Here is an 18,536-nt window from a genome sequence, read left to right on the forward strand (position 1 = left end):
TTTCTAATATGGTATACTTTATCATACATGCATTTATGCAATGGTATCGTATCGTTGGCTACACCGAGGGCACGCGTTAATGTCATTCGACTCTTGGTTGTTGTCAAATTTAAAAAAAAGTCCTATCGTAAATAATTAATCCAACCGTAAATAATTATGGCAGCTCACGTAGGCACAAGAGACAGATTACTATCGCTCGTCGATGACATCGAACTCATTGCCAAGTAAATACTTTCACAATCAGATGTATCTTTAGTTTGTAGAATCTAACCTCAAACTGCACACAAATACTGAATAACTAACTTTTTATATTCATATTTTAGGGAAATAATCGAAAATAGTATCACTCCAAAACCACAAAAGATGTCGGCATCGGAACACGCACAGATCACTGAATTGCTTCTAGCCAAAGATGCCGAGTTGAAAAAGACGCTCGAATTAGCCGAAGAGCAAGCAAAGATCCACGAGAAAATGAATAGATTAAAAATGGAAGTTGATAATCAGGTAATCGCTCATATGTAGATTTAAAAAACTTTTCGTCGTCCGATGAATGCTAACGAGGAAATATTCCAGGATAACGATATATGCCAACTCCAAAAGCAACTGAAAGACGCCGAGCAAATACTAGCGACGTCTCTGTATCAAGCGAGACAAAAACTAGCATCGATATTTAAATCTAGAGAAAGACCGGTGCCATCCGAAGAATTGATCAAATTTGCTCACAGGTTCTACACAACTTAATTTTATCAAAACTTTTCTAATGTGAAAAAACATATTCTAAAAAAAAAAAAACGATGCGCATTTTAGGATAAGTGCTTCAAATGCGATATGTGCTCCACTCTCATGGCAGCCAGGTGATCCACGTAGACCTTATCCTACCGATATAGAGATGCGATTGGGACTTTTAGGTCGTCTATGTGAATTGCCGCTCAACGGACACGCCCCATCACTGAGCGATATTCATCGAATTACAACTGGAGGCTAGTGTTTATCCTCGAGCAAATAAATTTACATACATACATATGTATTAATATATTCAATGCTCAAATTTGATTGTTTTCACAGAAGTTCCCGCTTCGGCTGCAAATCAATTCGCGTGGCATCCATCCGGTGAGCTCCATTTGGCTGTCGGAGGAGCTTCCGTTCCGCTGGAAGGTTCTGCAGGTGCCCGAGGTCCCAAAGACGCTCCACAAGAAGACGTAGAAGTCATGTCGACCGATTCTAGTTCAAGTTCTAGTAGTGATTCTCAATAAATTATTATAAATATTTTTGACTGTCTTTCTGTGATTCTTTTATAATTATTATACACATATGTATGTACATATATTGTATTTTTAAGTCTTATTATTTTTTGTCAGTTCTATGACTGATGATGCATTGTGGAACACGAATCTTTAATAAAAAAGTTATTGGTTTGATCAAACGTAAAATAAATCTTATTCATTGACACTAACACGCCTTCTCTTTCCAACTAGAATAATACGTACAAAATAAAAAATGATGTACAATGTGCTCATGTTTTTCGATAGGATGATGTACATATAATGGTATCATTATTTTGTATAACTCACAAGTAACTGACATGTATCACTTTGTACTTCATTGCAATTTTATATTAGTAAACCAGAGTTTGCAAGTTTATATTGACTTTTCTGTGGCCCGGAAACGATCGCAGACCCTTGTTTTAAATTATAATAGAAAAACTTATGACATTGTATTTAAAATTGCACAGTGAAAGCTTTAAATACATAGTACAAGGGTCAAAAACCTTAAAGATCTAAATATGTAAATACATTTTACAGTAGCAGTAATGCTGTTGGGTGAGAAAATCTGGCCTTTTATAAATGGATGCAACAAGTTTATGTGTGATTTGTGTAGAAAGTAATACATATGTATGTACATACATATATGTAATATGTAATTACTTACACAATGCCTAATAGTTGTTGAAAGAGGGTGATACATATTTTTCTTGTAAACATCATGCTCAGTTTTATGTAAGAGTTCAGAGTGGCAGTTGCCTAACTATTGAATTTCCTTTAATATAAATTTGTATTACATATACTTATGTATTTAATTATTTAAAAATGTTCATATTTCGAAACAGTGTCGATCGATAATTTTGGTTGTATTCAACTGGATCTATTCGATGTTATTTTATGCTTTTTTAATAAAAAATAAATTCATGAAATAAATAGATTACATGTATGAATGGACATATGTACATATGTATTATGTGTTTGCAAACACAAACAGTTGCCCTTAGCGACTGGGTTGTTTATTTAAAGAGCATGCAAATTGATCGTGTTTCACGAAAAGATTAACCATGGCTGAAAGAATTATCCCATCCGAAGACACGCTAGTCAAATATGAAAATCCAGTATTAGTGACGACGCATCCTGAAAAAAGACCTGTGAGTATCGTATACAAAAACTATTCACAAAACCCGGGATACAAGAGGTTTATCAGGTTGATTTGAAAACGTAACAGGTGAGGCAGCCGATATCTCCGACTCCTGGCACGTCCTGTGTCACTCAGCTAACAGCCGAGATCAGAAAAGAGACTGAAGAGATCCTCAATGCAATATTACCGCCGAGAGAGTGGGAAGAGGAAGGGCAAATATGGACGCAACAGGTATCAAAATTAAATATGATACTGAAATAAATGTACAATATTCAATATCCGTCTTTTAACTAAATAGGTATCGTCCACTCCGGCGACCCGTTTAGATGTGATGAACTTGCAAGAAAACCTGGACACGAAGCTCCAGCAGAGACAAGCCAGAGAGACAGGAATATGTCCTGTTAGACGACAATTGTATACACAGTGTTTCGACGAGCTTATACGACAGGTTTTGAATGCTTTAAACTTCTTACGAGTATGTATATGTAATACTATTTTATTTGCTCAATAAAGTCGTTTAACTTCGTAGGTTACCATAAATTGTGCTGAAAGAGGGTTGCTCTTGTTGCGGATTAGGGATGAGCTAAATATGACTATGGAAGCGTACCAAACATTATATTGTAGTTCTATAGCGTTTGGAATGAGGAAAGCTTTACAGGTATTGTGTATATTTGTGGCATTTCAATCGATTCGAAATTAAGTCAAACGCAAACGGCATACTTTTAATTTTTATTAAATTTGGTCTATAATTCATTATTTATCTCAGTTAATATTCAACTCTTGGTATTAATTTTTTTGTAAGTGTAATAAGTAATATTTATATACATATGTACGTAGGCTTTACAGCAAATGAATGAACACAAAAATGTATTCATCAAAATAATAATTATTGAGTTTGAATAATTATAAATCTTTTATTATGAACTTTTTTACTATGTAAACCTATACATCATGCCGGCAGAGATGGTTCGAAAACAGTGTCCAATAGATCGGCTTTTGACATTGTTCGCATATACCAGTGGGATTAAAAGGATTAATATTTAATTGCATCAAAGTAGATGGTGGGGTCTTTTGTCACGTCGTCTGAACTAAAAAGTCTACCGTTGGCGCCTGGTCTTATAAGCCCTGTATTAAAAATGTTGTTTTCGACAGTCCGAACAAGGTAAAACTGATTTGTTGGAACAAGTTGCCGAGTTAGAGGGCGAAAAGAGTGTTTTGGAGAAGCAGAGTGCAGAATTAAAACAAAAAACGGAGCAGCTAGAACGTAGAGCGGCTGAATTGAGAGCTGCCGAAGAGAAGAAGCATCAAGAGGAGATAGAAGCACTTAGAAAAACTAATATGCAATTAAAGGCAAGTCAATGTAGACATGTTTCAGTATTGGATTTCATTTTCAATTATAATTCAATAAATTATAATAAATACAAATTTATGTGAATATTTTCATGATTTCAGGCACAACTGGAGGGAATAATCACGCCTAAGAAATGAAATGTCATGCAAAACACATTACATATGTATACAAAATGTGTCAAGAGTAAAAGTTATTTTAATAAATTATATACACATGTAATAAAATTGTGGTTAACATACGTTATTTTGTAATATGTATATTAAAGATAACCATAAAGTTGTGGTGGCCAACTTTCAGTAAATTTTAATGAAAATGTACGACTAAAATAAAAAACTTACACACATGTAACATTTGTATTTCAAATGAAAGGATTTTACCAAGTTAACATATATAATATAATACATTAGGACTGGAGAAACAAGAGTAAAACGAAACGATTAAATTACAATGCATACATTTAGGATATTGGATTAAATATAGACAACAACAAATTGCTAAAATTGAAAAATGTGACACTTAATAATACATATATATATATATATATATATATATATATATATATATATATATATATATATATATATATATATATATATGTGTATCCAAAAGGTAGTAATGTTGTAATCAAATACGGTATACTTATATTTATATATGTACATAGTATGTAATAGTGTATGTATGCATATAGGTATAGCGATACAAACAATATGTTTACCTTATAAGTGAACACGCTTACATAATAATTGAGATTTCATTTGTACGATTCATTTACAAACGCATGTAAGAGTTCTGATGAGCTTGTGTATTCGAATGGTTGATTCATACATTTACGTAATAAATATACAAATGTAAATGTACATATGTTAAGGTTCTGATTTTACCAGGACAGTACACTTTTTTTTATGTACATAACAGAATTTTTTTTATCTATAGATAGATAAACTCATGTCTCCTACAAAAATATTGGCAAAGTAGTCAAATGTTGTTTCCATTTTTATCAGGAACAAATGCACCAGCCGAAAGATTTTTTACTTTGATGAACAATATATGTACATACATACATGTAGTCCAGTGATAAAATGAAATTGAATGTTGAAACTTTTGCTAATCATTATCAAATTTAGCAAAGTGAAACATAGTAAAAGCCTTTAAAAATGGTCATCTTAATGTACATACATACATATATCGTGTTGAAATAAACGATTGTCATAGTTTTCTATTATGCGAAGGAAAACATATTAGAATTATTTTTGTTACAATTTACATATAATATACATACATATATGTATAAGCTAGGTATGCATAATATATGTATATCTCAGTATCGAGAAACGTGCATTTGGCACCCAACGACAAATATTGTCATTGCGTTGAAACGTTACGTTTCACATATGGAAATTTATATGTATGTATGTATATGTAATATATTATACATTGATTAATTTAAATATTCATTCCACATGAGTATGCGTGAAATTTTTGGGATTACATACATTTTATCAAATACACATTCGGTTATTACACACACACACACGCACACACACACACACACACACCTTTTCACATTTATTGGTTACATTTCATATTTTTCTACACATGCTCTTCTTGTACAGTACCGATCTTAGAAATTGACGTGTCTATCTAAAAAATATTAAGGGTGTGAGACAATCATTAAAAATTGGTATTGTACGATAGGAAAATAGCGTACATATGTATATTAATAAAAAGGTCTAGCCACCATTTTTCAATATTTTACGTTCATTTATCAACAATGAACACATTATTGTGATAAACATTATATTGTTAAATGTACATACGTAGACGTTTCGTATTTTTATTTTGTTTACAATATAAATATTTTGTACCTTTGCAGTCATAGTTGCGATTCCATATTGTCTTTCAGTCTCCCACAAACAAATAAATTACACACACTTATACAATTTTACTTTTACCAAAAAAAAAGCAATCGTCTGAATGTACAACGAATTTTTTTTAAACACAAAGTACATACATATTATGTACAAACATGAGGAATTAGTCGCGATGATCACGTATAAATGGAATACGATTCGAATGGAATTTTAACACCATCATCATCATCATCATTTGAAACCAAAATCAGGTGAAGTGACAGAGCAGACGTCTGTGAGAGGTATTATTACGATTTGAATCTGAAATCAATAGAGTGATGTTAGAAAAATAATCAAATACTCCAAATACTTATTGCATGTAATATTTAAATTGTAGAAAGTACGGTGAGTTGATCCCGATTTTTTCCAATGAGATTTATGGGCGGTTCTGGAGCGCTACACATTCCGCAAGTCTTCGAACGCGACTGCTGTGAACTGACGCCGAAATATTTACCACATTGGCAGTAGCATTTGCTGAAAATTCAGTATAATTATAAAAGTATGCATCTAACCGTTAAAAGTAGGAAAATTCTACTCATCTACACGGGAGTCATAATCACTAACCTGTATTTCGGCCACGACGATGATCTTGAACTAGTCTGCGGCTGCTGTTGACTCGAGGGTGGTGAATAAATTGGGGTGTTCAATTCGTCGAAATCGAGGACGTTGTCTATATTTAGCACTCTCTGACTCGCTGAAAAGTGAAATATGCGCTCTTTAACGGCGGACACGTGCTCGATGCCCCACTGGACTCCGGAAATTAATATTCCTATCTGAAAATAAAACAAACAGAGTCAGTAATAAAATATGGTGAAAACAATAATCGACTGACTGGTTGTGATTGAATCAAGAAAAACCTTCACTCTCATGTGCGGCTCACGACCGAAGGTTTTGTAAGGAACCTTTGGCGGATCTCGACATGTTACCGCTAGCCGGACCGTTCTCAATACTACTTCAGGTACCTGTCAATTATAAATTGGCCATCAACAATGAAAAGTACATATCACATTGTATATACATAAGTACATACTATGCACGAAAGGCAAAGTTAAGCAATACTCTAATCGTGTATGTACCTACATAGTACACTTTAGAATTGCTTAAAATATGAATAGATTCAAACCTCATATTTTCCCTGCCAGCATATTAAAAATGCCTTGTGAAACCAAACTCCCTTCGGATAAAGATCTACGACCCATTCGCACGTCCTATCTCCGGCATGTTCAGCTTGACTTGTGTGCGACGAGAACACAAACGTTCTGGTGTGATAGCACGGCAGGGAATGGAAGTCTTCGATGGTGAGTACCGAGCTCCATTTATCTTCCGTGTACAAACGGGGAGTGAACAAAAGTTTACCCTCTTCTGTAGAGAAGATTTCTTTAACACGATTGTTGTGACCTTTAATTATAAACAGCATTGATGAAAATAAAGCTTTCATTTATGTATGATATAATCGTAAAGTAAAAATGAATACCTGAATGATAGCTCATTCCGATGGCCATGCGTTCGACGAGAAACTCCTTGTAAATCTGAGTGAACGGATTCAATAGCAGTTCTGCGAGCTGCCTCGGAGTCATCATCGGAAATCTAATGTGAGATATTGTAGCGTATACTAGGTCGTGTAAGTGAGCCTCTACGTCAGCTTCGGAGAAGTCTTGACCTTCGGCGTTCATGAGTTGAGATCTCTGATGTTCCAACCAACGCGTTACAAATCTGGATTCGAAATAAAGGTGTCGTGTCATATTTTGTCCGTTGATCGTACATCGTGGCCGTGACTCAATGGGAAAAATGCTTTGTGATGTGTACAACTTTGCAGAGGCACTACCTACGACTTACTTATACCAGATTTAGTATACATACATATTTACATATGTACATAAACACTCCATCATTGATAGGTTAGATTACCGACAAAGTGTTGGTTGGTTGAAAATTTGGGTAAGGACGCAAACCCAATTGAAAATTTTACTTTTGAGAGTCGGTCTTTCTAGAGAACAACAATGTGTCAGTATATCAATCTTAATCAATTTCAATAGCATAGTTATTATAAAACGATATTTGAAATCACAAGTAGAGTCCAGATTTGAATGTCTACGATATATAATACATATGTAGGTATGTATGTAAGTATGTCAGGCCGCGGCTGCACTGGTAAGGCGATTTTACAATCCATCGAGTAAATGATATGTAATGACGATTCGCTACTACAGTGCGACCGTGGCCCGAGTCTCATTGCACTGTATATATTGCATACAGGTATTGCATTATTATTATTTTTTATCCCATTACACACTGATAAAAGCAATGATAGTAAAAATATTTACATATATAAATTCATTTCATTGTAAACGACAAGATCGTTCTGTTGCAATAAACTGATAAGAACTTCCGGTTCAAAGTTTCCAAAGTCGCTAGTTCGAGCCAACGTTTCCAAATTCCATTTGACAAAATTTTGACACTCCTAAAATGGCATAAATAAATTCCATAAAAATACTATGGTAGTAAAAAAATGACACAAAACAAAATTGAAACAAAGAAAACAATACTTTGGCGACGTCGCTGTGTCCACACGCCATCGTATACTGCAACCACGACACTAATTGACCCTGTTGAACTGCATTAGCCAAATGTCTCGACATGTATGTCAGACACAATTCAACTAAATCCTTAATATTGTATTTATCAGCCAACGAGAGGATCGGCAGCACCGTCTCCTGGGATATTCTGATTTGACCCGTGTAGAAGTAGCGGAGGAAGAGTGGGAACACTTCGGAACATTGTGGAGTCTCTTTCAATTCGATGGCACTCTCGCGCCATTCGGACCACTCTCGATTCATCAACATTACCTGAAAATAACCACAGGTGAAAAATAAAAAAAAATACGCCGATTTTAGACATTTAGATTTTTTAGTGCATATTTATACCTGGAATACTTCACTAGTGGCGCACAGTATGAGTCTGTGTGCCGGGTAACTTTTACCGCCTACCACTAGATTTATATCGCTCATTAACTGGTCGGCATATAGAGTGGCTATTTTGATCAGAACACTAGTCGAATTATCCACCTGTAAGTATATTTTATATATATATATATATATATATATATATATATATATATATATATATATATATATATATATATTTATATGGTCAAAAATAATATTATTGTAGGAGTGGTAGATTGATTAGAAATTATACTTCGACGAAAGCTGACGTGCTAGGGGCGGCAGTCTCCGCCGTGGGTTTTTTTGAATGGTGTGGAATTTCGGATGTGTTTTTGTGCTTCATCTCGTTCATTTTTATTGTTAACTGCAAAGATTATTTAATCGTTGTTAAGTGTTTGACATTTGACTAGGGACTAATTTGCATTTAGAATGATTTTTGTACGCTAAATATTGCTTGTTTATCAACGTATACGTCGTTATAAGCAATATACTACGAATAGAATGGGAAATTGGATAATTTGACATTTGGAAAAAATGAAGATATGTATACTCACGGTAACTTATAAATAGAGGAAAGTCTATAGACGGTTAAAGGAATGTGTAGTAGTGTAAAAATGTATAATATAAAGGCACAAACTAATAATGGCAAATATATAGCATAATGACACTGAGCTCGGCTGTCACTCGCCCATTTTTGAGCTCTTTGATGGTTGTAACGTGCGTAATAATCGACCATGACTCATTTATTTTTTAAATGTCAAATTGGTACAAAAAGCCAGTGAATCACGAACCAGTGCGCGAATTGAGTAAACTAAATGCAAAAATTTCAATTATAGGTCTGTTCATACGTATCCAGCACGACCCGAATCCTGCAAGTACGGACAGTATTCTTTAGTACATTCTATATGGACGCGCATGAATACGTAAATGCGCATGCGCGAATGGAATATGAATACGTCTATATAATGTACCAAAGAATACTATCCGCACTTGCAGGACACCTGCAAGAATAGGTATGAACAGGCCTTAAAGGTCTGTTCATACTTAACAGCACTGCACGGCTTCAGCGCTGCACGACTCCGTTTCAAATATGTCATTTTATTACATTTCTATTCATATCTACCTACACGTCGCGGTCACGTCACGTTTACAGCAATTTGGCCGAGTGCAAGGCAAAATCGGCTTACTTATACATTAGAGGCCATGACGATACGGCACAATATTGCTTACGTCGTATTGTCGAGTACTTGCAATATGAATGCATACACGTGCATTCGTAGCTACGCGTCAGAATACAAGTCACCAAAAATGTTTCGACATTTATCGAACGAAAAAGAAGCTCAAGAAGGCAATAAAAAAGCACAGAGGCGTTTTGATGTGCATCCCATGTTAAAAAATAGAAAAACTGAAGGAGAGTTTTGGACACTGTATATGGAGCTTGTGGATGATGGACAAAATTTTTTTAAATATTTGCGCCAAAACCATGTCGAAAGATTGAACAGCTGTCAACTGTCACTATCGATAACTAGTGTTGGGCCCGTTGATTTCAACGGGTGGTTTCGAAAAGGAATTGAAACTCGAATAAAAATAAAGTTAAAGATATTGAATCGACTGGTTTCGGAAAGAAATTGATGCACGAATTACGAAGTGATTACGAATTACGAACTACGTTTTGTGCATCGCCGACCTCCTGCCTAAATTAAAAAAATTAAAAAACTGAAAAAATGAAAAAAATGAAAATTATGAAAAAAAAAAAATTTTTGTTCCCCATACTGGTTGACGGTTGATCGTCCGTCACATATATACAAATATACAAATATACATACAAATATACAAATATACAAATATATTTAGCGACAGTCCGTTTTTATATATATTATTGGTCCAAAACAGCAAGGCAGACTCATGGCACGTAATTCGCGTGTATATTTCCACGATGGCCAAAAAAACGGATACGATACGTTGACGGATGTTGCTGTAAGGTATGAACAGGAAATGTCGTGAACTGATGTAAACCTGCAGTGGCGTAAACGTGACGGTTGGTATGAATATACCCATACAAAATGTACCAAAGAAGTCGGTACGTGCTGACTATGTATGAATAGACCTAAACTTGGAATTGTTTTATTGTTGCGCAAAATCTAAGGACAACGCTAAATAAATTTGTAAAAATAAATTTGTATAACTAATGTATTGCTAGAAGTAAATGGGAGCATCACCGAAGATAAAAAAGGGTAATTTATCGTTTTGACGTCCACTAAGTTTTGAACGATTTATTTATTTAAGTTGGCACTACTCACGCACACACATTCTCAACCGTAGTTTGACGTTTGACATTAAACCAGCTTCTAATCACATCTTGTAAAATGAATAAAGAATATAAATAGCATATAAAATAAATTGTTTCTGTACACGAATTCATAGAAGTAAAAGCGAGCACTTCATATTCAAATACACCCAACAATTCCCATTAAGTATATTTGGGAAAGCATTTCTATAAGTTACTGGTTTGTTTGTTAACTTTGATGTAAAATATGCTCATCAGGTTGAGGGATTGTTTAATTTGAGACCGTATCGTGTTCTATTATTATATCTGTTTATTTTTCTTATTACAAGCTTTTTATTAGTTTTGTTTAGCCATAGTGATGATTTGGAACTACGTGTCACTTGCAAAATTGTAAAATAAGTAAAAAAAAGGAAAATCAAAACATTGCAAAACTTTAAATTAAGAAAACCACACATCCTTCAATTTCGACCTGAAATTAAACATACTGTTTGAAAAAGAATGACTTGTGAAGGGGACAGATCCCAACAATTGGGTAGTCATAAATGTTTCATTGACTTACCTCGCCTGTTAATATGATCTCAAGTCGCCTTTATATTTAATAATTTTAATTGGAAACTAATACTGTTTGATGTAATAGAGTGAATAGTTGTTGAGGTCATCCTACTTGTTTTTGAATTAAAATTTAATTTGAAATTTTATGACTTGTTTTTTTTTACAAATGTACATTACAACTTATTTTACAATATATAAATTGCATTACTCCCAAGTAATAGTTTTCGACTGAAAACTCAACCAAGTTGAAAAAAAAAAAAAAAACACAATTTTTTATGAATAGGTAAAATAATAACTCAATTTTTTTCACGTTATTTTATGTATTGCTCGTATATAAGTAAACAATATGATGTAAACATTTTTTTGTAAAACTTATAAGATATTAGTTTTTAATTCTACATGCATATTATAATAAAAATTATGTTACTTGATGACACGATAATTACTCATACACAACCCGATTACAATTCATACAAATTTCACTTTTATAACAGAGCGCACAAGTTTAAAGTGAAAAAAAAAAAATTAATCAATTTAGATTTTTTAAATATATAGTATTTTATAAATTTCTCTAGTAACTAAATAAAATAATTCATCATCCATCGGATGACATAAACACGTGCGAAATGTAACTGTTATGAATTACATTTTCAATCAATATGTATGTACATGTATTTAATATATATTATAATACAATGACGATTTCATTATATTATATGTATGTAGATTAAGTTTGACGATTCAAACTAGACATTGCCACATTTTGTTAAAATTAGCACTAAAAATAAAAATTATGAGTACATATACTCATGGAGGTGCAAACACAATATGTTTATGTAAAAGACAGGTGGAATACGAATAAAACTCGTCGTTGGTATTTATTAAACGTCCTATCGTACTTAACGAACGCCGAACACAGTGTTTACAAACGAACGAAGGGGAAATGAGAGTCGCCTATTCGCCTAGTCTACTGTTGAAGCAATATATCCCAATTGATATTCGAACTGTAGACTTCTTGTTCTAACCAAAGTTCATAATTGTTTTTGAAATCGTCTCCCAGGTGCATCGGGACGGAGAGAGCCGTCGCCAGACAGGGATCGGCCGGGATATCGGGAGCGGGCTCCAAGTATCTTCGCTTGTTGAAGCGGTCGACGTGGTTGCGCAGAGCGCACTCCTCGGCCTGAAAGTCCCACGGACGAGCTTCGACGTCGTTTCCGAAAGCCCAATCGTCGTTGAGACGATGGCGAACCTTGGCGTAGATGGCGCTGATCGTCTTCATGTTCGACTTTCTCCACTGCCGGCCCAAATATTTGGTCTGCATCTTGAGCAACTTCAAGACGTACACTTGCATCATCGCCTGACGCACCTTCAGCGTCCTCTTGAGGATGGGCGCGCTCTTGAACACGACGAGCAGCATTATCCTCGAGTGCTTCCACTTGGTCAGCTTGTTCAGGATGCGCAGCAGGTTGATGCAGGAGAAGAGATTCCGCCAGGAGAAGACGAACGACGAGTCGCCGATGTCGAGGCACTCCATCGTCAGCTCGGGCTGTTCGCCGACGACGCACGCGGGGAACTCTATGATCGGGATCACGTTCTTGGCTCGCACGTACGACGTGATGTACTGGTTGAAGAACTTGAGCACGAGCGGGATGCAGTTGGCGAAGACGAGGTGCTGCGACATGAACTCGAATTGGTACACGTGGTTCAGCTTGAAGTGCTTGAGGAGCAGCAGGAGGATCGCGGACACGGCCTTGATGATGATCTCCTTGTGGCGGTTGAAGTCGACGGTCTGCTTCATGGTCTGCACGACGGTGACGGGGGCGATCGGCTCCTGCACGTCGCCCATGATGTTGATCGAGTCGGACTTGCCCGTGGAGGTGGGCGCGGCGGCCAGCAGGATCTTGAGCAGCGCGATCATGTGCTGCGGCAGGTTCTGCAGGATGGCCCGGTACAGGATCTCGGCCTCGGTCTCCTCGACGTCGCCCTCGCCCCTCGTCAGCGGGCTCTTGGCGATCTCGGCCTCGCGCTCGATCTGCAGCTCGGCCAGACTCACGTACACGTTGTTGCGCAGCACGGAGACGCCCTCGTGGATGGGCTGCGGCAGGCCGGCCAGCGTCACGCTGTCGCCCGGCAGTTGGTAGCCGACGAACTTGAGCCGCGCCCCGTCCAGGAACGCGTCCACGTCCCGCTGTCGCACCTTCGGCATCCACGGGAGGATGCGCAGCGCGCGGCACGACGCTTTCGGGGTGGCCGGCGCGGTCTTCGACTGCGGCGGCCCCACCACCTCGTTGCTCCCTTCGAACGCGCCGTTGTCTTCGTAGTCGTAGTCCTCGTCGGACACGCACATGTCCTCGCGCTCCATCTGCATCTGGTCTCGGTCTCGGTCGCGGTCGCGCTCGCCGTTGCCGTTGCCGTTGCCTCCGCGCTCCGACTCGTCCAGCGACACCTGCTTGATGATGGGCTGGCGGCGCAGGGGGCGGCGCTTCTGGTTCTGCGCGTCGATGAGGTCGCCGGCGCTGGGCGGGGGCGTGCTGGGGCGCATGTGGCGCGTCACCTCCACCGTGTCCTCCGTCATGGGGCGCAGATGGCGCTCGGCCCTGCGCTCCGCTTTGCGCCGCTTGAGCGCGCTCGCGCCGCCCAGCTGCACCAGCAGCACCTTCCACAGCAGCAGCAGCACCTTCTTCATGGGCACGTGCGGGTGGTCGCCGGCGCAGAACACCATCACCGTGTCGAGCAGCTTGACGGCGAGCAGCTCGTCGCCGAAGGGCGCGTTGAGCTCCTCCTTGAAGGCGTCGGCGAGCGCCGCGTAGTGGAGCTCCGAAGGTGAAGGCTCCGGCTGGTCGCGGTCGCGGTCGCGCTCGGCGCGCATCACCTCCGTCACGATGTAGAGCGCCGACAGCACGACGCGCAGCTCGCTCGAGTCGGCGATGGTGGCGTGCGGGGGGTGCGGGTGCGGGTGCGGGTGCGAGCGCGAGGAGGGGGGCGGCGGAGGGGGCGCGCGCGCGTGCAGCTCCAGCGTCTGCACGAGGGCGGCGAACGCGCCCACCGCGTACAGCAGCATGGCGTTGGCGCGCGCCCACCGCCGCTGCTCGGCGTCCGACTGCACCTCGGCCCAGCAGCCCTGCAGCAGGTAGAGGAGAGCGCGCGCCGCCTCGCCGCGAGCGCCCGCCTCGGCCGACTCGAGCCGATCTAAGAGGAGCAAGCAGACTGCGCGCCGCTCGGTGTCGGTGAGCTTCTGCCAGGCGGGCGCCAACCCCACCCCCTGCAGCGTCCGCTCGAAGGCGCGCTCGTTGAGGGGGAACTCGCCCGCCTCCGAGTACGTGTACAGCTCGGCGATCTCGTCGGCGTGCGAGTCGCAGTCGCCGTACGCAAAGTTCAGCACGGGGCTGTCCGCCTCCTCCTCGCCCTCCGACTCGTCCCGCTGTCGCTTCTGCATGACGACACCACCGACAACAACACCGACGACAACAAACGACGACACCGATCACTCCTCGCGCATCTCGCGACCACTGACACTAGGCGCATCGGATCTGCCAACGTTACATATACATGTGTACAAACATCACACGGGTTACGTCGAAAACGTAAAATCGCAAATACAGAATATCTGCCACTCGGATTCTCGTTAGTACAATATTTCGAGTGGGTGGCGTTATAGTTTTTATTTATTTTTGGAAAATTTACAGTTAATTACAAATAATAACAAAATATGATTATGATTACGAAAGCCCTCGGGTTCGTCATCCGGTCCTCCAAATGCTTTACTTCTATTAAATCATACAAAATACTATATTGTGCATACGTAAGAAGTATTGTTGAGTTTGGAACCCAGAGTACTCTGGTGCAAGAGACAGATTGGGGCGCATTCAGAAGAGATTTTTGAGGTACATCAGTAGCCGTTTTGGATTATCCTATACTTCCTATGAAGATGCTTGTAGGTGTCAGCATCTACTTCCACTTGTCAAAAGAAGGGAGATAGCTGACATCTCAACAATTTTGAACATCCCTAACGGCTCGATCGACTGTCCTCAATTATTGAGCAGACTATCATTGCGTGTGCCAAATAGAATGACTAGATGTAATGAGCTCCTTTACATACCTAATACTTTTTCTAATTATGGAAGAAGCTCATTCATCTGGCGTGCAAGCTCCACCGTCAACACACTAATTTTAACAATTTCTATGTTTGACTTATTTAATATTAATGCTATACAAGCTAGAGTGATTATTGCAAATTTGTTTTTCGATGATTAATTTTATTGAAAATTTACGATTGTGATTATGAATTTTTATTTTGATGTATTTATTTTGTCTTTTTGTTTTTTGTTATATATTATATTATTTTTATTATTTCATAATTTTTATCATATTATTATTCTTATTATTTTGATATTTTTATTATACTGTTTATTTATTTCTATTTTTTTATTTTTGTTTTCTCTAACTATCTTACTCTATTATCATTTTTGTTTCTTATTTTAAATGTTTGAGCTTTTCTTTTTTTTACCTATATGTGAAAATTATTAATGATTTATTTAACATAATTATGTTATTTTACTATCAATCTATGTAACTTAATAAACTGTAAATTTTCCAAATAAATAAACAAATAAATAAATTATTAAAAGATAGACCATTTTAAAGTTTTTGTAAATATTAAGAGAAAAAAAATTTTATATTAAAAAATAGTCATTAAAGGTCTGAGCACACTATTGCGTCTGCGACACGAACGGCAGCACGCGGCCAAATATTGTTTATATGAAATTGCATGGGATATAACACACTACGTCGCGTCACACTACCGTTCGTGTCGCAGACGCATAAAGGTCTGTTCATACTTAACAGCACTGCACGGCTTCAGCACTGCACGACTCCGTTTCAAATATGTCATTTTATTACATTTCTATTCATATCTACCTACACGTCGCGGTCACGTAACGTTTACAGCAATTTGGCCGAGTGCAAGGCAAAATCGGCTTACTTATGCATTAGAGGCCATAAAGATACGGCACAATATTGCTTACGTCGTATTGTCGAGTACTTGCAATATGAATGCATACACGTGCATTCGTAGCTACGCGTCAGAATACAAGTCACCAAAAATGTTTCGACATTTATCGAACGAAAAAGAAGCTCAAGAAGGCAATAAAAAAGCACAGAGGCGTTTTGATGTGCATCCCATGTTAAAAAATAGAAAAACTGAAGGAGAGTTTTGGACACTGTATATGGAGCTTGTGGATGATGGGCAAAATTTTTTTAAATATTTCCGTAAAAAATTAAAATTTTTTTAAAATATTTGCGCCAAAACCATGTCAAAAGATTGAACAGCTGTCAACTGTCACTATCGATAATTGGTCCAAAACAGCAAGGCAGACTCATGGCACATAATTCGCGTGTATATTTCCACGATGGCCAAAAAAATGGATACGATACGTTGACGGATGTTGCTGTAAGGTATGAACAGGAAATGTCGGGTACTGCTGTAAGCTTGCTGTGGCGTAAACATGACGGTTGGTATGAATATACCCATACAAAATGTACCAAAGAATACTTTTCGTACGGCCGGATACCTGCTGAAGTCGGTACGTGCTGACTAGGTATGAACAGACCTTAGTGCGGTCAGAGCTTAAATCATATTTATTTATTTTTAATCCATACTAGAAAGACCCAACAGATAACCCCTACACGCCTTCTTGACCAGAAACATTGTACATTCAACGGGCTCTACACTCGCGCCGTAAACGCCCGCGAACACCGTGCGTGTGAGTATGTGCGTTCGCGGGGCGAGTTCGGGCCGTTATTCGCGCGCGAGTGTAGAGCCCGCTTAATACAAGTTTTATACAAAGTAAATGCATATCAATTAACACTAGAGCAGTGGTTCTTAACCTTGTTGGAGGTACTGAACCCCACCAATTTCATATGCGCATTCACCGAACCCTTCTTAATTGGAAAAATAAAATATGATTTTTTTCAAATTCAAAACATAGGTATACATATATTTTACTGGTGCACAAAATGAACCGTGCATCAACATCACTGTATTCAAAATTTTTTGGATTTTCACACAAAAACAAAAACATAATAATGAATATTTACTGCAAATCAGTGTGACTTCTGCTGTTGCCTTTCAGAGACCAGTTCAGAAATCTTGGCAAGTGCCACTCTCATGTCATTTTCGCAACACAGTTTGTTCCTTTTCTTCGTTTTTATGTACAGCATCCTCGAAAAGGATTGCTCGCAAAGATATGTTGTAACAAACGGTTTGAAAATCTCCAGAGCTTTCTTAGCAATAACAGGGTACGTTACCATTTGTTGACACCAAAACGTTGTTGTTCTGAAGAGTTGCTGTTGAACCTGGCCCTGCTGAATTTCCACCGAACCCTTGGGGTTCGATCGAACTCAGGTTAAGAACCACTGCACTAGAGTTTCCAATTATTCGACTTCAACTATTCGAATGTCGAATAGTAAAATTCGAAATATTCGAATAGTTTTAAACAATAGAAAACAGTGTGAAATATTTATTCGAAATAATTAATTAACAATGCACATACATTAAAAAGAAAAGGTAAATTTATCGTCATACGTAAACTTTATTTTGATTTTAAAAATAGTTATGCGTTAAATGTTTCAAAATTTAATTGAAATCTTTTTTTGACCTTTTGGAATTATCTTGGCTTTTCGGGTTTTTATTCGTCACAACAGATAAAATAGCAATTCTTACATCGTCAGAAAATATATTTGAATGTATTTTTTCAACGATAAATAGCGCAGAAAACGTTTCTGAATTATCTCTAAATGATCTATATGAGTTTGGTAATAAGGAGATCATATGACTGAAGCATACTCAATATTACTGCGAACTAAATTGTTATAGAGCAATATTAAAGTATGCGGGTTCTTAAAGGGCTTCGCAACTCGGCAGAGATAAATCTAAATAGTTTATATAAATTGTAAATTTTATTAATAAATATTGCACGAATGAATTTATGGATTATTTATTTGGTTTTAATCCCGTACGTTTCGTGTGAACGAGAAAATATTATAAGTAACTACATATAAAATTAGGATTTAACTGAAATCGCGTATGT

General features: G+C 38.1%; 4 protein-coding genes across 5 annotated transcripts; 2 read left to right on the forward strand and 2 right to left on the reverse strand.

Moving 5' to 3' along the window:
* The first annotated feature begins 13 nt into the window (after nucleotides 1–13).
* On the forward strand, nucleotides 14–1,487 carry MED4 (mediator complex subunit 4). Its single transcript, XM_077432311.1, has 5 exons — nucleotides 14–224; nucleotides 324–504; nucleotides 574–725; nucleotides 808–980; nucleotides 1,066–1,487. Exons 1-5 carry the CDS (start codon nucleotides 157–159, stop codon nucleotides 1,251–1,253), a joined length of 762 nt encoding a protein of 253 aa, XP_077288437.1. The 5' UTR covers nucleotides 14–156; the 3' UTR covers nucleotides 1,254–1,487.
* Nucleotides 1,488–2,326: 839 nt separating this feature from the next.
* Dnali1 (Putative inner dynein arm light chain, axonemal Dnali1) lies at nucleotides 2,327–3,891 on the forward strand. Its single transcript, XM_077432905.1, has 6 exons — nucleotides 2,327–2,413; nucleotides 2,500–2,634; nucleotides 2,702–2,851; nucleotides 2,933–3,061; nucleotides 3,556–3,753; nucleotides 3,856–3,891. The coding sequence occupies exons 1-6, from the start codon at nucleotides 2,327–2,329 to the stop codon at nucleotides 3,889–3,891; spliced, it is 735 nt and encodes a 244-aa protein (XP_077289031.1).
* Nucleotides 3,892–4,094: 203 nt separating this feature from the next.
* Nucleotides 4,095–9,350, reverse strand: LOC143913236 (BTB/POZ domain-containing protein 17-like). 2 transcript variants are annotated; one of them, XM_077432906.1, is made up of 11 exons: nucleotides 9,164–9,350; nucleotides 8,863–8,973; nucleotides 8,589–8,729; nucleotides 8,211–8,510; nucleotides 7,989–8,125; nucleotides 7,139–7,377; nucleotides 6,788–7,062; nucleotides 6,522–6,626; nucleotides 6,229–6,437; nucleotides 6,009–6,138; nucleotides 4,095–5,925 (listed from the first exon to the last, which is right to left on the reverse strand). In XM_077432906.1, the coding sequence occupies exons 2-11, from the start codon at nucleotides 8,959–8,961 to the stop codon at nucleotides 5,857–5,859; spliced, it is 1,704 nt and encodes a 567-aa protein (XP_077289032.1). In that variant the 5' UTR covers nucleotides 8,962–8,973; nucleotides 9,164–9,350; the 3' UTR covers nucleotides 4,095–5,856. The 2 variants fall into 2 exon arrangements, 1 of the variants encoding a protein (XP_077289032.1); XR_013260696.1 differs by lacking the exon at nucleotides 9,164–9,350 and having other exon boundaries at nucleotides 5,345–5,395; nucleotides 5,620–5,925; nucleotides 8,863–8,963.
* Nucleotides 9,351–10,909: 1,559 nt separating this feature from the next.
* Strip (striatin interacting protein) lies at nucleotides 10,910–14,959 on the reverse strand. The gene has a single exon (XM_077432338.1). It carries the CDS (start codon nucleotides 14,882–14,884, stop codon nucleotides 12,416–12,418), a length of 2,469 nt encoding a protein of 822 aa, XP_077288464.1. The 5' UTR covers nucleotides 14,885–14,959; the 3' UTR covers nucleotides 10,910–12,415.
* Between the last annotated feature and the right edge of the window lie 3,577 nt (nucleotides 14,960–18,536).

The sequence above is a fragment of the Arctopsyche grandis genome, chromosome 6 (assembly GCF_051622035.1).
Source record: "Arctopsyche grandis isolate Sample6627 chromosome 6, ASM5162203v2, whole genome shotgun sequence".
NCBI classification, from domain to species: domain Eukaryota; kingdom Metazoa; phylum Arthropoda; class Insecta; order Trichoptera; family Hydropsychidae; genus Arctopsyche; species Arctopsyche grandis.

What these genes read in the sequence shown, in the direction of transcription:
- Strip (XM_077432338.1), bottom strand. Translation starts at nt 14,884, where the DNA reads ATGCAGAAGCGACAGCGGGACGAGTCGGAGGGCGAGGAGGAGGCGGAC.
- MED4 (XM_077432311.1), top strand. Translation starts at nt 157, where the DNA reads ATGGCAGCTCACGTAGGCACAAGAGACAGATTACTATCGCTCGTCGAT. An exon ending in GACATCGAACTCATTGCCAA is followed by an intron (nt 225 to 323) that starts GTAAATACTTTC and finishes TTCATATTTTAG; the next exon opens with GGAAATAATCGAAAATAGTA. An exon ending in TCATCGAATTACAACTGGAG is followed by an intron (nt 981 to 1,065) that starts GCTAGTGTTTAT and finishes TTGTTTTCACAG; the next exon opens with AAGTTCCCGCTTCGGCTGCA.
- Dnali1 (XM_077432905.1), top strand. Translation starts at nt 2,327, where the DNA reads ATGGCTGAAAGAATTATCCCATCCGAAGACACGCTAGTCAAATATGAA. An exon ending in CGCATCCTGAAAAAAGACCT is followed by an intron (nt 2,414 to 2,499) that starts GTGAGTATCGTA and finishes CAGGTGAGGCAG; the next exon opens with CCGATATCTCCGACTCCTGG. An exon ending in TCGACGAGCTTATACGACAG is followed by an intron (nt 2,852 to 2,932) that starts GTTTTGAATGCT and finishes TTAACTTCGTAG; the next exon opens with GTTACCATAAATTGTGCTGA.
- LOC143913236 (XM_077432906.1), bottom strand. Translation starts at nt 8,961, where the DNA reads ATGAACGAGATGAAGCACAAAAACACATCCGAAATTCCACACCATTCA. An exon ending in GACACAGCGACGTCGCCAAA is followed by an intron (nt 8,126 to 8,210) that starts GTATTGTTTTCT and finishes ATGCCATTTTAG; the next exon opens with GAGTGTCAAAATTTTGTCAA. An exon ending in TCGTCGTGGCCGAAATACAG is followed by an intron (nt 6,139 to 6,228) that starts GTTAGTGATTAT and finishes CTGAATTTTCAG; the next exon opens with CAAATGCTACTGCCAATGTG.